Source organism: Aplidium turbinatum, chromosome 2, assembly GCF_918807975.1.
Source record: "Aplidium turbinatum chromosome 2, kaAplTurb1.1, whole genome shotgun sequence".
NCBI classification, from domain to species: Eukaryota; Metazoa; Chordata; class Ascidiacea; order Aplousobranchia; family Polyclinidae; genus Aplidium; species Aplidium turbinatum.
The window spans coordinates 43,262,444-43,282,138 of NC_137473.1; the positions used below are offsets into that span (position 1 = coordinate 43,262,444).

General features: G+C 34.8%; 1 protein-coding gene across 2 annotated transcripts; it reads left to right on the forward strand.

Moving 5' to 3' along the window:
* The first annotated feature begins 1,322 nt into the window (after window positions 1-1,322).
* On the forward strand, window positions 1,323-18,881 carry LOC145765130 (BMP-binding endothelial regulator protein-like). 2 transcript variants are annotated; one of them, XM_082576885.1, is made up of 18 exons: window positions 1,323-1,469; window positions 2,138-2,223; window positions 5,309-5,405; window positions 5,599-5,693; window positions 5,936-6,032; window positions 7,807-7,868; window positions 8,436-8,535; window positions 9,533-9,642; window positions 10,108-10,254; window positions 10,835-10,954; window positions 13,248-13,299; window positions 13,713-13,916; window positions 14,507-14,644; window positions 14,942-15,158; window positions 15,390-15,512; window positions 15,805-15,935; window positions 16,290-16,350; window positions 17,507-18,881. In XM_082576885.1, the coding sequence occupies exons 1-18, from the start codon at window positions 1,349-1,351 to the stop codon at window positions 17,712-17,714; spliced, it is 2,169 nt and encodes a 722-aa protein (XP_082433011.1). In that variant the 5' UTR covers window positions 1,323-1,348; the 3' UTR covers window positions 17,715-18,881. The 2 variants fall into 2 exon arrangements, with proteins under 2 accessions (XP_082433011.1, XP_082433012.1); XM_082576886.1 differs by lacking the exons at window positions 16,290-16,350; window positions 17,507-18,881 and having other exon boundaries at window positions 15,390-15,517; window positions 15,805-15,924.
* The last annotated feature ends 814 nt before the right edge of the window (window positions 18,882-19,695 follow it).

Here is a 19,695-nt window from a genome sequence, read left to right on the forward strand (position 1 = left end):
GCAGAAAAATGTAGCCTAATATATATTTTTAGAAGTTATAATCTACCTTTATTTACCTGGTTCGGTTACGTTCTCTTGTACGGTTTCGATCAAACGCATTCGTACCAACCCTTGCTTGTTAAAGCACAAAAAAGGCTTTTACATGTTTGATGAGCGAATATTACTTTACGACGTCACTCCTTCTGAAATTTTTTAAAATTTGCAAACATTTTTGAAAAGTAATACTATTTTTAAAAGGTTTTAACAGAATTTTGAATTCAATAAAAACTTACGGTGGAACTGCATTGATCTCCTGGGGCAGGTGATTTTGAGCGAGAGTTACCACAGTAACTACAGTAGAGAGGATTAAGTAAATTTTCCAACTATATTTCTGCCAAGCTAGGCAGCATGAAAAAAGTTAACCACATCCGTAAGCGCCTTTAAATGTAATTTCGTTTCACAGCAGAAACAACTTTAATCAACATAATTGTACAGTGTATTCATAAAATAAAAATAAATATTCGACCAAAACCCTTGCAAAGATTCGTATTATAGGCTGTCCAACGGTATGCGTACTTTATGAAGGTTATTGAAAAGTCTACAACAACAGTATACATACCAAAAATTAAATGAGGCTTTTACTTTAACAGTGAGATACGTTCTTCTCGTATCCAAGCTAAACTATCACAAGATATGTAAGGTAAAAATCTGCGTTTATTTCGACGTTTTATCAATTAGACATGGCTAACTTCATCAGGGGCTACATCAAGTAATGACTACCTGTTTAGCATAACAAATCACAGGACCTTCTCCTTCTTCTTCTTCAACAGATTAATGACATTTGTTCAGCTGTAATCTATACATGAACTCTCTCCAGTTTGTTCTGTCTTTTGTTTTTTTCTAGTACTTTTGGAGTGCTTTTCATTCTCCTAATTTGCTTGATATTATCAAAATATTTCATTTTTTGTTGTTGTAAATCAACAAACATGCAAAATTTGTTTCAAAGTTAAGTTTCATTTTGCATGTTTAATTGACGCAGATATCACCTTGTGGTAGTTCAGCTTAGTTTAAAGCAGAAAAACGTATCGTGTTATTGAACCGTATCCACGTTGTCAAATCAGTTTAAAAGTCTCAAAAGAAGTTTCGATTCCAATTTGTTCAAAGGTGTAAATGATCAGTGATTGTTTTTTGACAAAAAGAATTTTAACAATAGAACAAAAAATTTAACTAATTCTTTCAATGATTTTGAATGATACAAAGGCAGATTTGGCTTGAGCAATTCGATCTTCCCGTATTTGACCAGATCGCCACTGAAAAGATCAACTTTAATCATTCGATTTCAGCCAACGACAGAGGAAAGTGTTGAAAAATGGCGATGAGCAGGTGGATGCAGCCAGCTGATGCAAGGTCAACTCCATCACTTAGCTGGATCCAATTAGTTTTTTTGGTCTTACTTGTGGCCAACGTAGCTAACAGCAGGTTGATAGCAGGTAACCAGTAATGACACAAAGTGATTAATTTCGCTCCGGCTAGCAGAAGTTGTTGATGACTTATGCTTAGTAAAACAAAAATGTAAATTGAAACCAAACGACATATTTTTTGAAGGTCGGTTTGTTGAAGGCCAGCAGTATAGGCTACTCCATACGATTTACGTTAATGTCGAAAAAGATAAGAAAAAATTTGTTTATAAAAATTATAAGCTGTTTTTTTGACAAAATTAAGGTGTATTTTTATATCAACTTACTAGTTAATTTAAAGATATTTGCAACTTAAGAATGTCTCAATTGCTTAGGTTGAAAAATGGTATAGTGTACAATACTCAGCCGAGAGTTGTAGGCTTGTGTCGTATTGATCTCTTCAGATCAAGGTTGTTTCAAGTTTATGAAAATTGGCTAGATTTAGGCCTCAATTTTGGCGATTTTTATATGTTTACATGGGTCTTTATATATATATCTAGATAAAGCTCCAGTTTTTCAATTTGATTTAATCAGAAAATTCATGTTTTTAGCCCATTTCGGGCTTCGCTCTAGGCTCAACATTTGGGTACGAACTGAAGGTAACCTGTATATTACAGCTTCTGCACACACATCTGATTCATCCAACAAAAGATGATAGCCCATGCTTTTAGAAGTTTTAAAGCTGTTTTTTTTTTGTGTAGGAAACATCGAAAAATGCAAAAAGGAAGGCGAAAGTAAACAAATACCTCTCATCACCGACAATCCATGCTTTTCCTGCGTTTGCAAAGTGAGTGAAAATTTGCGTTTAGAAAGAAATATGCTCAATGCTAAAAGATTGATGTTAGATAACGTGTTTTTTCTTTTGATATTTCTTGTTGATTACACGTCTTGTTTTGACAATGCAAAACACGTCTTACTAACCTTGCTTGCGTTGTAGCATATTTATTATTTTACTATTTAGATTATTTGTTGCGTGATTTGCTGTGATAGATTTGTACCAATCTATGTGTAAAAATTGAGCTATCTAGAAATTTATTAAACCTTTGTTTTTTTTTCAAAACCAATTAAGTTTTAATTTAAACTTTTGCTAAGTTTAATATTAAACTTTTATGTTTTTTTTTTATGTAATTTTTAGAATCAATTTTTCGTAGCAACACTTGACATCATGCGATTTTGATTGAATGTGGATAGATTGAATCATGCTTTTTTATTGCTTTTATGATTTAAAATTATACTGACAGGACAAAAATTGATTGATTGAAAAGGCCCAGACAAGCGGGCGCTGGACTCGTGTCATTCGATATTGGAATTTAAGTTTCATTTGAACCCTTCAAACACTTGTAGATCTCTATCTCTCTATTTAAACTAATGCTCGAACACTTAACGTGTCAAAAAACAACATCAATGTATTTGGCAAATGAAATATTTCTTTTTGAAACATTTCGGCCAGAGTTTGATACTCCATGAGTCAATTGGGAGGAGTTGTTGTAGCGATATATTGTATCCCCTGATGACGTTGTTAAATCCATAGAAATAAACAAGAAGCAAAAGAACATAATCATCTGAAATGTTGAATATGTGACATCTTTGTAATATCTGGTGACAATGAAGTAATTTCAAAAATTGAAACTAAAGCATCTCCACTGACTCAAATTCAAAAGTTTAAGATTTGACAAACACTTTTGGCTTTGGAATTCAAGGTTGTTTTGTGTGAACTTCACAGACGAAACTTAATCTGAAAAATTAATACGTTACCTTTCTGAGGCAATGCATTAGTGACTATATACATTGTATTCGCAGAAATGTATTATTTAGAAGAGCTGCTTTTGTTAAAAACTGGTTCACGCATGTCTTGATTTGAAAAATGATGCATGATAACTAAAAGCAACGGCAGCCCAATGATGCTTGAAGAGAAATCTTGAAGCTAAAGTTTGGTATAAAAAGGTGGAGCAGCTCCTAATCTTAGCTCTTAGCTTCATGTCTTCGTTGGTTTAAAAATTGAATATGCAAATATCCCCCATCACAAAACGTTTATTATTATGAGAACCTCCAATAATAAGTCACTTGTTGGTTGTTTTTTGAATAGTCGGATCTGCTAGATTTGTGGCATTCAAACAACTGTTGGAATATCGGCTTGCTTTGATAAAGACAACCGCTTGAAATTTCATTGAAACATGTCATCACACTTTAACTAGAATAGGTGTGTCTTCTTGCAAGGAAAATGTCCAGGTCAATGCTCATTTAGTCGATTGGCTTTAGTTACAGCGTTCAAGAGGTCGTGGGTGAAACAGTAGATCGAGCAAACAAAAACAACCGCTTACCACAATGGCGTTGCAACATCAAACGAAAAACAAAGCTAGGGCCGTGATTGAAACCGACTGGGTCGCTGCTATAAAGATTGCAATTGAGGAATTTGTGACTAACATCCTCTCTGTTGTACTGTACAGTGTACATCAATGGCGTGTGTTGCCTTCATACTCATTTCTTACTTAGGGGCAGGAAATACGGAATGAAGTGTTTTTCACGTTTATAAAATAAACAGAGTTGAAGTTGAAAATTGCACCTTGGTTAAGTATGTTTCAATGACTCAAACTGCTTGAGACACCCAGTTGACTGCCATTTGCACTGCATGAAATGTGCTATCACCTGCGATGAATGCCCGATTTCAATTTTCCAGATCACGTGCAATGTACGCAATACCATTAAGCTATCCGGAGCGATTTTTATGTGATAGAACGTTGAAGTTACATTCTTGTGTCATTTTAAAGTTGGTTGTGTTTTCTCCCTCATGAAACTGTTAGGAGTTGGCCGGCTCACTGCTCTGTCCACACCTCTCTATCTTCAGCTTCCTTTTTCATTTCACAAAAAAAAAAACTTTAAACTATTTTTTGAAGATCTAACATTCTGATTGCTTTTACTTCGCTTTATTGCTTCTGACACACCTTTCGTTACATCCTTTGGGAGACAGTCATGACGAATACTATAGAGTGTGTCGAATCCACTAGTGTTTTTACCATGTTGGTACTAAAAACTTTTTTTTTATCGAAAATTTGTTATGCTGTGTCATTACCTTTACACATTTGCACTGTGCTGTTTTTTTTTTCTAAAATTTTTCTCTAATCTATTACGCATTAATATTTATCTTACTGGCTCGAGTTCAGTAGTTTTCGACTTTTTATAATCACGCACCCCGTTCAAAGAACTGTAAAACATGCTGATCCAGAAGTTTCTAACAGTGACTCAAAGTGATAATTTTGATGTAATTTTAATTTTTAAGTGCTTAATTGATTTTTTGCAACTCGAGTTACTGTGCGCATTTAATTTAGCGACTCCCAGTATTTTTGTCGCATTATCGCCTTGTAGAGTTTTGGAGAGTCCCCAGCCCACAGCGCAACAAGCTTCTTTTTTGTACTTTTTGCTTCATTTTGTCGTTTTGACCATTCCGTAGAAGTTGATATTGGACTATTGTTTCCTGATGTAATCGCATTATCACTGCATTATTTCTGTCAGACTGCAATTGTCATTGAAAACAATTTTCCTCGGTTTCTTCCAGGGAAGTTAAAAGTGCCATGAATAGCTGCGATTAAGAAAACGACAGTAGTTGTCTTACGCACAGCAAGAGCGACTGTCTCGGACGACAATTGTTGTCATCCCACTTAACAGGTTAAAGGGTTTTATAGATCTTTTTGGGGTATGTGGACCATACAGTACGTATCATGCTCATTGCAGGCCATAAGCAATTGAATTGCCTATAGGCCTATATATACAGTATATCTATGCACAGTGTCTTATCAGTACCATCAGGTCAGCATATGCTAGCATATAGTTTACAATGATATCGTGATAGACAAAACAATAATATATCATTTCAGAATGGCTCAGTGCAGTGTTTTCAAAAAACATGTTCCACCACACCGCGCTGCACATATTTCATAAACATCAAGACTCAATGTTGCAAAGAATGTCATGGTGAGACAAGTGAATATTTTCATTTGCTTTGAATTTTTTTTCATTCATACCTGACTTCTAAGTTTCTTCCTAAGCTTAATATAGTTTTTTTTCCTAAAACTTTCCACTGCTAATTTTGAAACTTTATTAATTTATTTTGGATTCACAAATACAGCACTTGTGGGCTTTCAAAAATAACTTTTTAATCTTCAAGATTGCGTCTTGAACAAAGCAAAATATCGTTCGGGAGACATTTGGGAAGACAATTCTACAAAACTCAAAAGGGAAAGGAAATTTCACATTTGCCAGGTTTCAACATTTTATTTATATCAATGTGATCGTGTGAGTATACAACTTTAGAAAAATATAAGGAAACATTATTCTTGTTGATTAGCCCATGACAGATGCTGTCGTTATTTATTTCCAATAAGACGTATTTTATAAAAAAAAAAGTGTTAATGTAAACCATCAATTCAACTTGCGTGCAAAATATTTTTATTCAGTACATTGCGAGATTAAAAGAATAATAAAAGCCATTACAATCATTTCAGGATGGAATTATCACCAGATCTCTTATTCAATGTCACGTGCCATGCAAAAGTCCTATATCGCCCTCTGACGGTTCAACTACCTGTCCACTTTGTGAAGGTAGTCGATATACTACCTGCTGTTATTCTACAAGTTCAATTGCTTTTATTTCTGACCATCACAGCAAAAACAATACATGTCAACATAAGAAAGGTCTAGAAAAGGTAGAAGCGACAAAACTCAAACGTTATGATGAGCTTTGAATCAAAGTAAGTTATTAGGTTACAGCATTGGTCATTGTCGCAACACTTCCAGAAAAATTTAAGACGAAAAAAAAAATATCAAGCAAATTTATCAGAAATAGAATATTTTAAAATTTGAATAAATAGACAATTGCCATGAAGATCGGCCAGGATGCATGACTAAGAGTGTGGATGGTCATGAAAAGAACACATCTTGATAAGTTTAACGCATCGAAACAAAAAGCAAGGTAGGCAAAGAATAACCACACAAAGCAATGCTACCACGGGCAAATCAATTTAAAATACACCAGCCCTTGTATGATCTACAAAACTGCTACAGTTTGACGATATGAAATGATGCAATATGAAAAACATAATGACCTTGCGGAAATCTAAATAACGTTACTCCTTGTATTGTGGAAATTGGCAGTATTACAAATTTTCCCTTCCCATTAGCTCAATGGCCTCAAGACCAATCGGCACTAGTTCGGGCGTGCGCTTGAGCAACGCATTTCAGAACTGGTTTCCATTCAGCGGCACCTTGTGGATGGAATAATTTCTCGGCAACTACACTCCAACCACCATCAAAAACTTTACTCTGAATCTCCGTAACCGTCCCTGTGTTAAAAGCCTCTCCAAGTAGGCGAAAATATACTTGGAATAATTTATCAAGGCTTTATCAGTCTGATGATAAAAACTCAAAACCAACCAACCAACCAACCAACCAACCAAAAGAATAAACTTCGAAACTCCGACCAAAAAAAAAACATTTATTTCAAATATTAATTTATAATTGATTTGGTAATCTCTATTCATGTAACTCAATTTATTCTACAAAAAGTGCTCGAGCATTTAATTCAGTCCAGCCTGAGTAGGCAGCATAGGTGGATTGTTGCACATGAAAGTTACAGAATGACTTCAATCACTTTCTTTTCAAAAAGTTAAAAGGACAATCTGCACAAAAGTTTACTCACGCACATTTCTAGTCTACGCAATAAGAAATAAATACAATAATCCTTTCTTACTCCTAACTACGTTTCCAAGCTCTTGTCAACTAGATTCTAGATGACTAGTTAGTGATCACATTTCAGCAAAATGTTTTGTTTCAAATCATTCTCAACTGTCTCCTATTTACTTAACTCTACCCCGTCTACGACGTTAGCAGCTTCAAATAATGTTTATTGGACTAATTCTCCATTCTTAACGATCAACAATCCATTCTTAACAGCCCTTCATACACAGATGTTCAACCAATGTAAAAAAGATTGCTTTGCTGAGAACGGGTTTGTAAAAAATTTCATGTTGACGACATAACGATATATTTACACTAAATTCCATTTCCTATCACATAACCACTGTTTCTATAAACGGTCAATGCTAGGTCAGAGCATTCTTTTTTAAAACTTTTTTCAATTTACTGAATTTACATCAATTTTATTTCAATTTCTAATTGGTCTTGCATAAAAACAGAAAATAGAAACAATTTGAAGATTGGAGCATGAAGAGTTGTTGAGCGGTCGACTTTAGTGCTAAAATTCGGATATCATATTATCGTAAACAGAATGCTTCTGATATTTTGTAGGATTTCATGCAAGAGAAGACAGTTGAACGTTTTGTTTTGTTTCAGGCAATAAACTCTGTAATGTCTTTAGGATGTATTGCTAATCACACGCCAAAAGAAAAAAGAGGTCGTTGCATTGTATGCTGGTGCAAGGTACGTTCGCAAAAGATAATTGTGTTATAGCTTTTAATTGAGTAGAACAGATAGTTCTCACCCAATGAAAGTTTAGAGAAGTTAATATCTGCAACTTCCAAATTGATTTATTAATGAAACAAACTCTACAGCCCTGGTTAGAACAACCTCTCAGAGATTCAATAAATTCGAAAAAACAATGAGAGCAGTAGGCTAGGTTTGTTCTTAAAAGATGACTTAAAGCTAAACGAGAACTTGCAGTAAATTTGTCTCATCATCAATATTGATTCTATAGCCGAGATTTGCTATTCCTCACAATTAAAGAAAAGTAATTTGATTGAACTAAATTTTTAATAACAATTTAAATGTACTGAAAATTGAATGAGGCTGTTCACTAGGCATTAAATTAAATAATATGAGATGTTCTACTGGTGCAAATTAAGCTAAACTATCACAAGATGTCACTGTAGATGTCACTGTAGATAAAAGCAGATTGTCACTGTATACATCTTGTGATAGTTTAGCTTAATTTGCACCAGTAGAACATCTCATATTATTTAATTTAAATGTAGTCGTGTTTGTACTTAGAAAGGCCTGACTGAATGCAGAAAAAAAGTATGTCCAGTGCCGGTTTGTGAAAAGCAACAACAGAGACTTGACGAGGATGGCTGCTGCATGAGGTGTACAGGTTAGCAAAGAAACATTAGTTTGTCTGACTCTCTATTTCATGTTAACATCCATTAATTTACTGTGTTAGTGAAGAGGTTTGTTAGGAATAAGAATTTTTTTTACTATTTTGATCAAAACAATATCTGAGGCCTATGCTATGTTACTAACCCCACTCCTTTCAGCTGCAAATTTTAAATCCACTGCATCTACAAATGCACTTTTAAGCTATTTTATCCTTTAAAAAAATTATATCTCTATTTAACTACATCTAACTTAGTAGATAAAATAACATACCAACTTCATTTTGTCAATTTCGGTGACCTAATTTACCTCAGTGACTTAAACCGCCTAAAACAAGTATGCAAAACTGTCAAGATCAAGCATCTAAACAAATTTAAAAATTCCGATAACATCAGTCAACTGTGACTTATCAAGAACAAGAAGTTCAGCGTGGCCGCTATACTGACTGCTACTATTTGCACAGACAAAGAGTTCAAAAATCTAGTGACAGTTTTGTGAGCTACTTTCTGGCACGAGCCATGTTTATCATCTTTTCCAATTCATAACTAGCGAAGAAAAATAGGTTACTAACATGATAACCATCATCGTCCGCCCCGTTAGCTCAATGGTTACGCGCCGGGCTCAAGATCATGCGGCGCTCTCCATTCATTTCAGGACTGCTCTCCATTCAGCGGCACCGAGTGAATGGAATAATTCTCCGGCAATAACGCTTCAACAATCGAAAAACTTCACTCTGCCAATCTCGGTAACCGGCCCTGTGTCAAAAGCCTCTGAAAGTATGCGAAACTACCAGGAATACCCTACCAAGGCTTTGTCAATCCGAGGTTAAACATTCAAAAAACAACCAACCAAAACCATTTATTTTACAAGTTTGGTCTTTCTCACTGTCATCACTTGTCCTACCAGTAATAATCAATGTTCAGTCAGGCTTTTTCAATCTGTGTTTTCTTTGCATGAAATTGAAATTATAAGTAACTTAAGTTCATGTCTTATAGGGCAACAGCTAGTGCATCCACTCAGCCAAGGCCGCTGCTGGTTTCGTGGTGGGCATCTGGATGATTATGAAACAGTTCGAATAGACGAATGCACACAGTGTACTTGCCAGGTTGTATTGGACATTATTGCCTCCAAGTGAAACCATCCAATCCAAATTGATCTCTTTAAAAACTTCCTTGGAATTTATTGAATAGTTAAGCTTTTATTCAATAAAAGTGTTAACGTTTTTAGTAGTCTGTGACTGATAAATATCTTTCTTTTCAGTGAAGAACTGAAAACACGTTAATGCAATTTTTTTCACTTTATTAAGTAACTTTCAATTTTCTTCACTTTTAATAATACAAACAAGATAGAAACTTTCCTCTTTTTTATATAATTGTGAAGAATATGTTGCAAAATCTAATTGAACAAGTTTTTCTTTCATAAAAGAAAAACTGTATCACAGTCTCCTTGAAACCACTAAAAGTGGCTTTGACTGTAAAAAGAAATTCTAATAACTCTAAATACTGTTGTAGGCTATAGTGGATTATTATGGCTAAGAACGTAATTAAACGTTGTGATGAACTTTTGTTAGAACGGGACGATATTATGCGACCGTGAGGTATGCCAAAACGATCCAGAATGTTCTGAACAACAATGGATGGTTGATGAATGTTGTCCTCGATGCCCAGCTAACAGCACAAAGAATTGCAGTGTTGCTGGTGAAAGCAATTTAAGTCAAGTAATACTTACTGTACTTTTAATTTAATATGACGTGCTGTAAAAAGTGAAGCTGTAGCTTACAACAGGCTACAGGGCTGGAAAAAAGGCTTACATAGCTTAAATGTAGTCAACGTTAATGCAGTAAGATCAAGATTTACTGAACATCAACAAGATGAATAATTTCACAGAAACAACTAAACTAGTGTACAGTATGCTGCCTCAAGTTTCATTCAACTTTAAGTGATTTTTCTTATTTAAATTTACATGAAAAGTGAAATACTTTCTATTGGTCTTTCACTTGCCATACTACTCAACTTCTGCTAAATGTTTTAGTAAATGGATAAAACAAGTCTTCTTCTTCTATCGAGACTAAATGACATATAGACTATAAGACAAGTCTAAATGATAATAATAGAATACCGCACTTTAAAATTCGGTATTTTGTTTTGATGCAAAGGCTTTTGTTTCAAGTTTGAAATTCTTTGTGAAAAGTTTTGTTTGGTTTCTACAAAAACCTCTCAAAACAAACTATGCAATTCTTCTTCGCATTAAAATTATTGTCAGTATTTTAATTTTCGTAATTCTTATCTTATTTTTAGTTTAAGACAACACAAACATGGAGAAGTCCACAAGACCCATGTCTAATATGCTCTTGCAAAAATGGCACTGTCAGTTGTGACCGTCTGAGATGCCAAACGACTCCAATTACGTGTGGAAAGGTTAGCTTCATTGTGCTATTAAAATTTGTAGTCTTACTTTCGTATTTTTCTATGAACCGATGGATGAAGAACATCTCATAAGTTATATTGATGCTTATAGTCAGTTAGCTAGTTACCTTCAGAAAGTAGACATTTATTGCATTTTTATAAATGTTTTCAGATTCCTGATGAGGGCTTAAAGGGGACCTGAAATGAAAAATGAAAATTTTGTTGTTGCTTCTTTGGTGTTTAAGTATTATCTTTTTCGAAAAATTTTTTTGATAAATTTTTTTGTTTGGGGAATATAACGAAAAAAAAATCAGTCACCGGATGGCGCTATGTGCCTTATGACGTAGTTGGTTGTTCACTCAGTTGGTAGCTTCATACATTAACACTGGAAGCGTTGCATAAGTCGTAATCTTTAAAGATGTCTGAAATCAGAAAAGGATTTTTGTTTGAACCAAAAAGACAGTGCCTTGACAGAGATGACTGTGATTCGGATTCGAGCTCCGACAGTGCCAGCTCGGACAGCAGTCGGATGGAGAATTTGAAATGGTGTAGGTGTGGAAATTGTGCCATCATGCCAACAATGATGGAAAACGAATGTTGCCAAAAGCCAGATAAAAATTTTAATTTTATAAATTTAGAAAAAAGAGAAAAAAAGGCTAGTGAGTTTTTTTCTTTAAAAAATTTTAAATTTATAAAAATTTATTAAGGTGTTGCGACCGTGCCATATTTTAAACTGATTGTCCTGCTTTGGTATCATGCACGCTATAACGTCCGCGTTTTGTCGCTTCTACTTTTTTCTAGACCTCTGCTATGTTTGTCATACACTGTTTTTTCGTTGTGATGGTCAGAAATTAAAGCAAACTAAACACGGCCAAAAAATGCGCAGTCTAACGATTGAGTCATTTCGGGTTAGAATTTACTTCAAAAGAAAAACACCTCCTGGTGGTATCGAACTCATATCCTTGGTAGTACGAACCCAGGGGTACGAACCAGACAAAAATCGCACGCGCCACTGATTCACTTGGCAAAACCAGTTGAGTTTAGAAGTTATATATGCACTTTTTTTCATTTGTTCGTCTTTCACTTTGAAGAGAAGGTGGAAGAAATATGCGCAGCAACAGTGCGCATGCGCAGTAAAAGCGACGTAAAGATTAAAAAAAAGGCATGGAACGGCTATATCTACGGCACCGTAAGTATAGCCACTTCCGGCCAGAAAAAAGTCGCTGCACACACGGCAGTGCTTGTGTTGAATGGTGGGTTTTTGAGTTTCATAGCAGAGATTCATTTCTTAAGCTTGTCTTGATTATTCAGAGGTAAACGATGAAAGTGTACCCCTTTCACATTACTACAACCGGGAGCCATACAAAAAAACATCCCAAAGCGTAAAACTCAAGTATAAAATTGTTCTTTGTATATGTAGCCCACTTGTTTATAGTTTATTTGTATGCAAACTAGTGGTTCTGAATTCTGCCTGAACAACCAACTACGTCATCAAAGATTTTGACCAATCAGAATCCTTTAAATCAATATCCCTTTTATTAGATTTTTGAGCTAATGACAAACCCCCAAAATTTTTTTTTGTCACAAATTGCGTTTTCTCATAAAGATCTATGAATACAAAAGCTATATATTTTCGTTGCAGTGCACCTTTAAGTTAAGCCGAAAACGTTCGACTGCTAAAATTATTTGTAAATATGTAAAATATATTGTTATAATGCTCAACCCTGTTGTATTGTTGTGTCTTGCCTGTCTTTGGTACAAGAAAGCAAACTCTCTCCCAAAACTACATTTCATAAATGTTACTCGCATTTATACAAGGCAAATGGTCAACCCTTTAAACCGGTATGTAAATCGAAAGTATAAAGTTTGTGTTTAAATTGAGATTAGTAAAATTTCCACCTTGAAATACCCACTACGGATCAAATAACTAACTATCATCAATCCTAAAGTTAACTTAATGAATCGCCTGCTAGTGTAAAATCTTTAAGTGTTTATTTAGTTTGTTCTTTGACTTTGGTCTGCAGGTACTCAAACAATTTTCACTTTAATTTCTGATTTATTTCAACACTAAATCATGAACGTATCCATACTATTATATTAGTTTGCCCAAGTTTTAGAAATGTGTAATTTTTAATTGGGTTTATGAGCACTGGTCGCTTAAAAATAATTTCGTTCACTCCTCACGCTGTGCGGGTTTGATTTTTTATTGTTTGACGGTATGACGTTATTCTTGCAAGAGAATCTTTTGAAAAATAGCTCTTGATACAATAATCTCCAAATGTTAACTTTTGCTATTTGGATACAGGGAAAGATATTGGATAAACTGCCGGGTTCCTGTTGTCCACAGTGCGTTACAGGTAAGTTAAAACACTTTCCAGTTTCCACATATGCCGTATTTAACCAAAACAAACAGTACGAAGTCAGTTGCTGTTTTCAAATATTGTTCTTTTATCTTGATAAACTGCCCTGTTCAAGATCTGTCTGCAATGACATTTGAGAACAAAAACAATGTGTTTGCAAACGATGGGAGTTAAAGAAAATTTAACAAATGAAAGTCACAAAAAGTTAGGACAAAAAGTCCCAAAAGCCCTCTCAAAGCAACGGTGGTTGGAAATACTTTTTAGTTTGCGGTATATGTGACAGTTGAACCTTATTTTAGCCAAATTGGTCCGAGCTTTCTTGGCCAAACTTTCATTGGCACTCGATGAACATGTACATGTGTAAAACTATTAAAAACATTTTCAATTTTGTAAACCTTTCGTCAACGCAGAGCCAGGAGTATGCACAGTGTATGGTGACCCTCACTACAAAACTTTCGATGGAAGACCGTTCAGTTTTCAAGGGGACTGCAAGTATGTTCTCACCAAAGACTGCGCTGGACGAAATTTCAGCGTTATCGTCGAAAACAAAAGAAAACAACCGACCCGAGTTTCATGGACGAACTCTGTTCATTTGAGATTGATAGATGCAGCAAGTCAGTCTCTATCAGTTGAATCTCTTTAGAAAGTGTTTCCTTTTTTTTCAAGACTGGTGAAAACTAAACACAAAAGCAAATGCAAGATAAAAAAATACTTTGCAAGCAATTACTACAATTTTTTAACGCCACAGAGTTTAAGACGTAAGCGCGAATGCTTGTACATGATGTTCTGTTGTGAATTATGAGGGAATGTAGATATTTCAATGTTTTTAAGTTGGTTTATAAAATATCCTTAGTCCTGCTAATAAAATTGCATTTTGTTAAATTTATTTCAATAACGATTTGATAAATAACAAACGACAAGTTGTTTCACTTACAAGTTATTATTTTCCTCCCTTTTTGCTAATGCGACGGGTAGTCAGAAAAAAGTAACATTTTTTCGCTCCTGCTTTAAGTGTATTACAAATCACAAAACGCAATCCGAAACAAACTAGCAATAAGTTTAAATTCACAAAAATATTTTATGAATAAAGCTGAGAGTCAAAAAAATTGTGCAAACATACATTCCGAAAGGTTGAATCAGTCGCTTGGAGGTCCTTAGTAGGCTACAAACACCGCAATTAATTATCCAATAGTGCCACCTACAGGACACGAGAAGAGAACCATCTCTCTCCATCAGGGTCACGTTGTAAAAATAAACGAAGCAAAAATATCTCTTCCATTTATTGATCATCAACTATTGATTTGGAAGGAAAACCAATTGGTAAAAGTCAGAAGCAATTCAGGTTTTTGTAAATGTTTTTATTTCAGATTTTATCGCATTTTTCTTTGTTACACAATATTTAGCATAAGCTGAAGTAAAATATTGCACTTAAAGAAACATATCTTTGTAAAATAATGCCTGAAACCTTTGTTTCAGTGTAGAATTTTGTGACTGGGATATTATTCATTTATATTTAAGAAGCTGCTTAAAGCTGTACGAAAGTTGCAAAGGTTACCCAACCATTATTCCGAAACAATCTCGTTGTAGTGATGGCATCTTTAGTCTATTTGAGATAGAAGTGAACCTTGTACGTTCACAGAGGTTGGACTTGACTGGGATGGGGAGAGCTTTCTGGAAGTTTTTGTTTCTCCCCAATTCCAAGGAATCCTCTGCGGTTTATGCGGTAATTTCAATGGTTTTCCAAGAGATGACATCATCGGAAGTGATGGTTTATTCAAGCTTAAGATTGCAGATTTTGCAAAGTCGTGGAAGATTGGAAGCAGCAAGCAATGCGCAAAACACAGCATTGATCTTAGGTAGGTGGTTCAAGGCTGCGTGCTCAGCTGTTGTTGTGTGACAGTTAGACAATACTGATATTATACCACGACGTGGACTAAAAATGGCAATAACACTTTTATCGTTATTTCGTGATAATGATGAAAATTTTTGGCTACTTTAGAATTTAGATAATCACATTCTTGGTTTTGTTAATGGTTTCATCGTTGGCTCCATCTCTACTATTTCATAGTTAATTCATTTCTTTATAGGATAAGACAATCTACTTCCCGAAGGGTGTCTTTAGAAACATCAAAGAAAAATTTCTGTCGTATCTTCAATTCAAAGAAATTTGAAAAATGCAGGCGAAAAATCCACCCCAAGCGATATTTAGAGTAAGGTGAAGCTGTCAAGAAAAAATATTTAAAAAGTTTTAATCGAATTTTGTTTTATAACACATTGTCGAAAATGTTTTCTTACTGCTGTCAAGTGTCGTGGTAGGCCTTCTAGTTTATGTTTTAAGTCTAGATAGTAAATTGGATTAATCACTGCATTTCTCTTCCAATGGATAAGTTCTTAAAAGCATGCATTGGATTTCTTTCGAAATGAACCAATTCTTTATTTTTAAGTTTTAAATTTACGAAATTCAGTTATTGAAAGAAAAGCAGCACTGCTTTTTGTACTCAGATCATGTCGTGCCGATGCAAAAGCATGTCCTGAAGAGGGGAAGTGCTCTTGTAAAGCCATCAAAGCTTACATTTCAGCATGTCAACGAGAAGGGGTGGAAATTATGTGGAGTAAACAAATAAATTGTAAAGGTAATTTGTAATGAAAAGCAAACACTCTGCAACTGACAAACGATAGATCTGTAATGACAATAATGCAATAAACTAAAATCTTAATCTGTGGACAGTGTCATATACCATGGCTCCACGATCCATGCAAATCCCCATAGTAAACAATAAAGGCAATAAAATCGCCTTGGCTATAGATAAGATATCATATTTTTATACTCATCTATTCGCAGATTGGCTTCTAACAGAATAATAGTAAGATACTTTTGCTTTGTAAACGTTGCTTTTATTGTCAAACCAAAGTATTTCAAACATAAATATAGTTTATAATATTGTCTTTTCAACTTCCTGACGTGACATGTAGGCTTCCATTTATAGAAACTTGTTCGTATGGCAAAATCTATTCTTTTTGTGGAGATTCCTGCAAGCAGTCCTGCAAGTGAGTGCTTGGTTTTTAAATTTTATTTAATACAGTTTTGGTAGAGAGGTGATTTTTTTAACCATAGACAAATAAAACCTAACAACAGACGACATTTAACATAATAGAATGAAAATAAACTAAAAATTATGAACGTTTTGGCCATACTTGTGTTAGCTCTTTTCAAGTAACCAACTTACTGATGTTCTTCACAAATTGAAATAACAGATCTGATCTACATACACAAAAATCGAAAAAATAAACGCATAAGAATGAATCAGCAAGGCAGAGGAAAGGCAAAATCACATGACGTTTAATTGCCTAAGAAAAACACAAATCAGTGACGTAAAGTTACGTGAAAGCATTTAGCAGATAGGAGGCGCCTGCGGAAACAGCTGCCTATTGAGACGAAAATTGCAAGATTTTATGAGCAAAGTCTCATGGATTTTAGTATCTTGAAAAGGGCTAACATGAGTATGGCCGAAAACGTTCGTAATTTTTAGTTTATTTTCATGTTATTATGTTAAATGCTATCTGGTTGTAAGGTTATATTTGTCTATGGTGAAACATTTTATTTTTTCGACCGAGAAACGCACAGAAATGTAAACATGACTAAGTTATTGAAATAACTGGCAGTCAGTGAAAAACTTAAGCAAACAAAATCAAGTCAAAGATAGATCATAAAGAAAAAATAAAACTTGCCTTTTTCTGACCTGTTTCAGTAGCTTACAAACTTTCTTAATCCAAGAAAAATATTTTGAAAATTAAACAATCACGCTCAAAATTTTGGCAAGCTTATCCTGCAAATCATATGTTTGATGATGGAACTTTTTTTCAATTAGGCCTACGTCTGTGCGAGTGATTTAACCCTATATTGACGGGATAAATGTTTTGAAAAAATATTTGTATTGAAATGTTTCTTGCATGTCAATTCGTTTCTTCATCTTACAGAAGTTGTCACAAGTCATTATCACGTTGTCAGTGTAAAAATTGGTTCACTCAAACGTTACAATCTTAAAACAATCCACAAGTGATCGGTCTCAAGTTCAGTTGCGCAACGTTCCTCCAAACATAACAGATCTATCGTAAATGTCAATATGAAAACAAGAATGAGTTGATATCATGTATGTAAATAATATTTTCATATTTCTTTGTGACCTTGCTGTGTCTCTTACAGAAGCATTCGCCTTGGGAAGCAAACAACAGAAAGATGCAGACGACAGTGTGTAGCCGGCTGCTTTTGTCCAGCTGGATACGTCATAAGAGGGAGGAGATGCGTTAAAAAGTCCAGTTGTTTTTATGGAAAAGGTTTGAACTTTCGAAGCAATTCCAGGAATGTAATACCCTTTCATGCTTTTCTTAAAGCTGCTGGGAGTGATGACTGATGGAGAAAGTGACAAAATTTGTAGAAGACATCTGCGAGAGTTGGAGCCCCCCTTATTCTGGGTTGCTCAGCGAAGGCAAGTCGACCTTGTGTTCTAGTAGAAATAACTTAGCTCTGTGGTGCCGAAGTAGAGGAAAATCCCGAAAACTGAGTTAGCTGCTTCGTGCCACATGTTTACAGATTCTGTATAATACTTCGGTGTCTTTATTGAGATTTTCTCTCAGATAAAAATGACACTTCAAGGCACATACGGTCTTAGTACTGTGCGACAAACAATGCAAAATCTCATTTTGCTAAATGCTCACCGGCTGTAAAAAGTATTGTTTTTCGTTCTTATTATATGTCATTTTAGGCATCCCAGTTGTAGAACAACTTTAGATCTTCCAATACAAAGCGATTACGTGTTGCTTACAATGATTCTTTTAGGATATTACACAATTAGCCTCGTTATGTCAGTGCCCGTGAATATCAAGTTATGAATAATTGTAACAACATTAGATGCTTTGTTGAGCAAAATTATGCTTTCGTTTATTATCCGTTGCATTCACTTCTCAAATCGCTTTATTTCAAACCTGATGTCATCCGATTGGTTTTATCGTTGTGAATGCTTTCAATACTTCCAGCGCTCATTGTATTTGAATCTTCGCTTTCACGCAAAATATTTGTTTTGTTCCGTATCATATGATAAAGATATAACCAACTAGCAAAATATTAAATGAGTTTGTTAAATAAGATAGATTGATAAACAAAGCATAACTGTGTACAAACATAACTGTGAAGTCATTTCAGTAGAAACAAAAAACCCTTGGAGAGTTTCTGCGTTTTGCCAATTTGCATCGATTTAAATTTTCTCTGTCCTGATTCAATAAACAGACAACGATAATTACTATCTCCATCAGCGCCATATGAAACGGCCATCGAAAACAATAATGTTGTGAATTTGATACACAAATCAAATCAAGTCATCACTTTGAAAACGACTGTTGCTGTAAGCTACGCCAGGTTGCAACAGAAAAGGATAAGATTGAATCAAGCTTACCCTTCAGAGAATGAAAGCTAGTTTGTTAAAAGGCACCATAAATGAAACATTGTCTTACTACAGCAGATCAAGAGTTGCATCGGCTTGATAAAACCAAACGATTTTGTGATAATAATTTTGTTGCTTTGTTTGACCACATGGGAGATAAAATTTTTCCTGTTTAAAATTAGCAGTTGATTTATAATCTCGCTATAAATCTTACTATGAAATAAAAAGTTGAAATAGGTAACTTTTGCATAAAATAACTCACAACTCTACAGAAGTAATCAATGTTGTCGGTTGCACAGCCCAGAGGTGAAAGCCCTCGCACGACGCCGGAATGCTTGACAATAACATGCACATGACAAATCAGTCGACTTATTTATGCACTCTATTCTCGTCAAAATGTGTTACAAACAATGGATTTGTTGGTCTACAACTTGATAGCAGTAATCGAACAACCTCCTGCACCGTTTCCGGCCATTTTTTCAACCAATTTTCCGCCTGAGGTAATATAATGGCTCTAACCTAAAGCCGAATGTGTGTCTACAAGCTCACTACCTTATTTCTACTAACTCTAAAACGACTAAAATTCGAAGATTAAGACTAATCAGGTGCAACTTCATAATCATGATGTTATTTTGACCAATCAACATCTTTGTTTAAGAGTGTGGTACCGCTTTACTGCTTGTTGAGAGTGGTGCACCAACAACTGCTTGGTTTTAACATTGTAGATACTACAAAAAGCCGAAAGCTTCGGCCTCCTGCCGAAGTTGCAATTTTTTTGCCGGAAAATCCTACCCTGGCTTGGGGCTAAGATCTTGCTTCGGTAGATCACTACTTGATGGTGACGAAGCAAGTTAAATTGTTTTAGGAGTTTTTTTTTTAATTGCGGTTCACTGACGATAACCTTGAGAATGCATCATGAGCATTGAGCAACCTCCTTTCGATATTCATCTCCTAA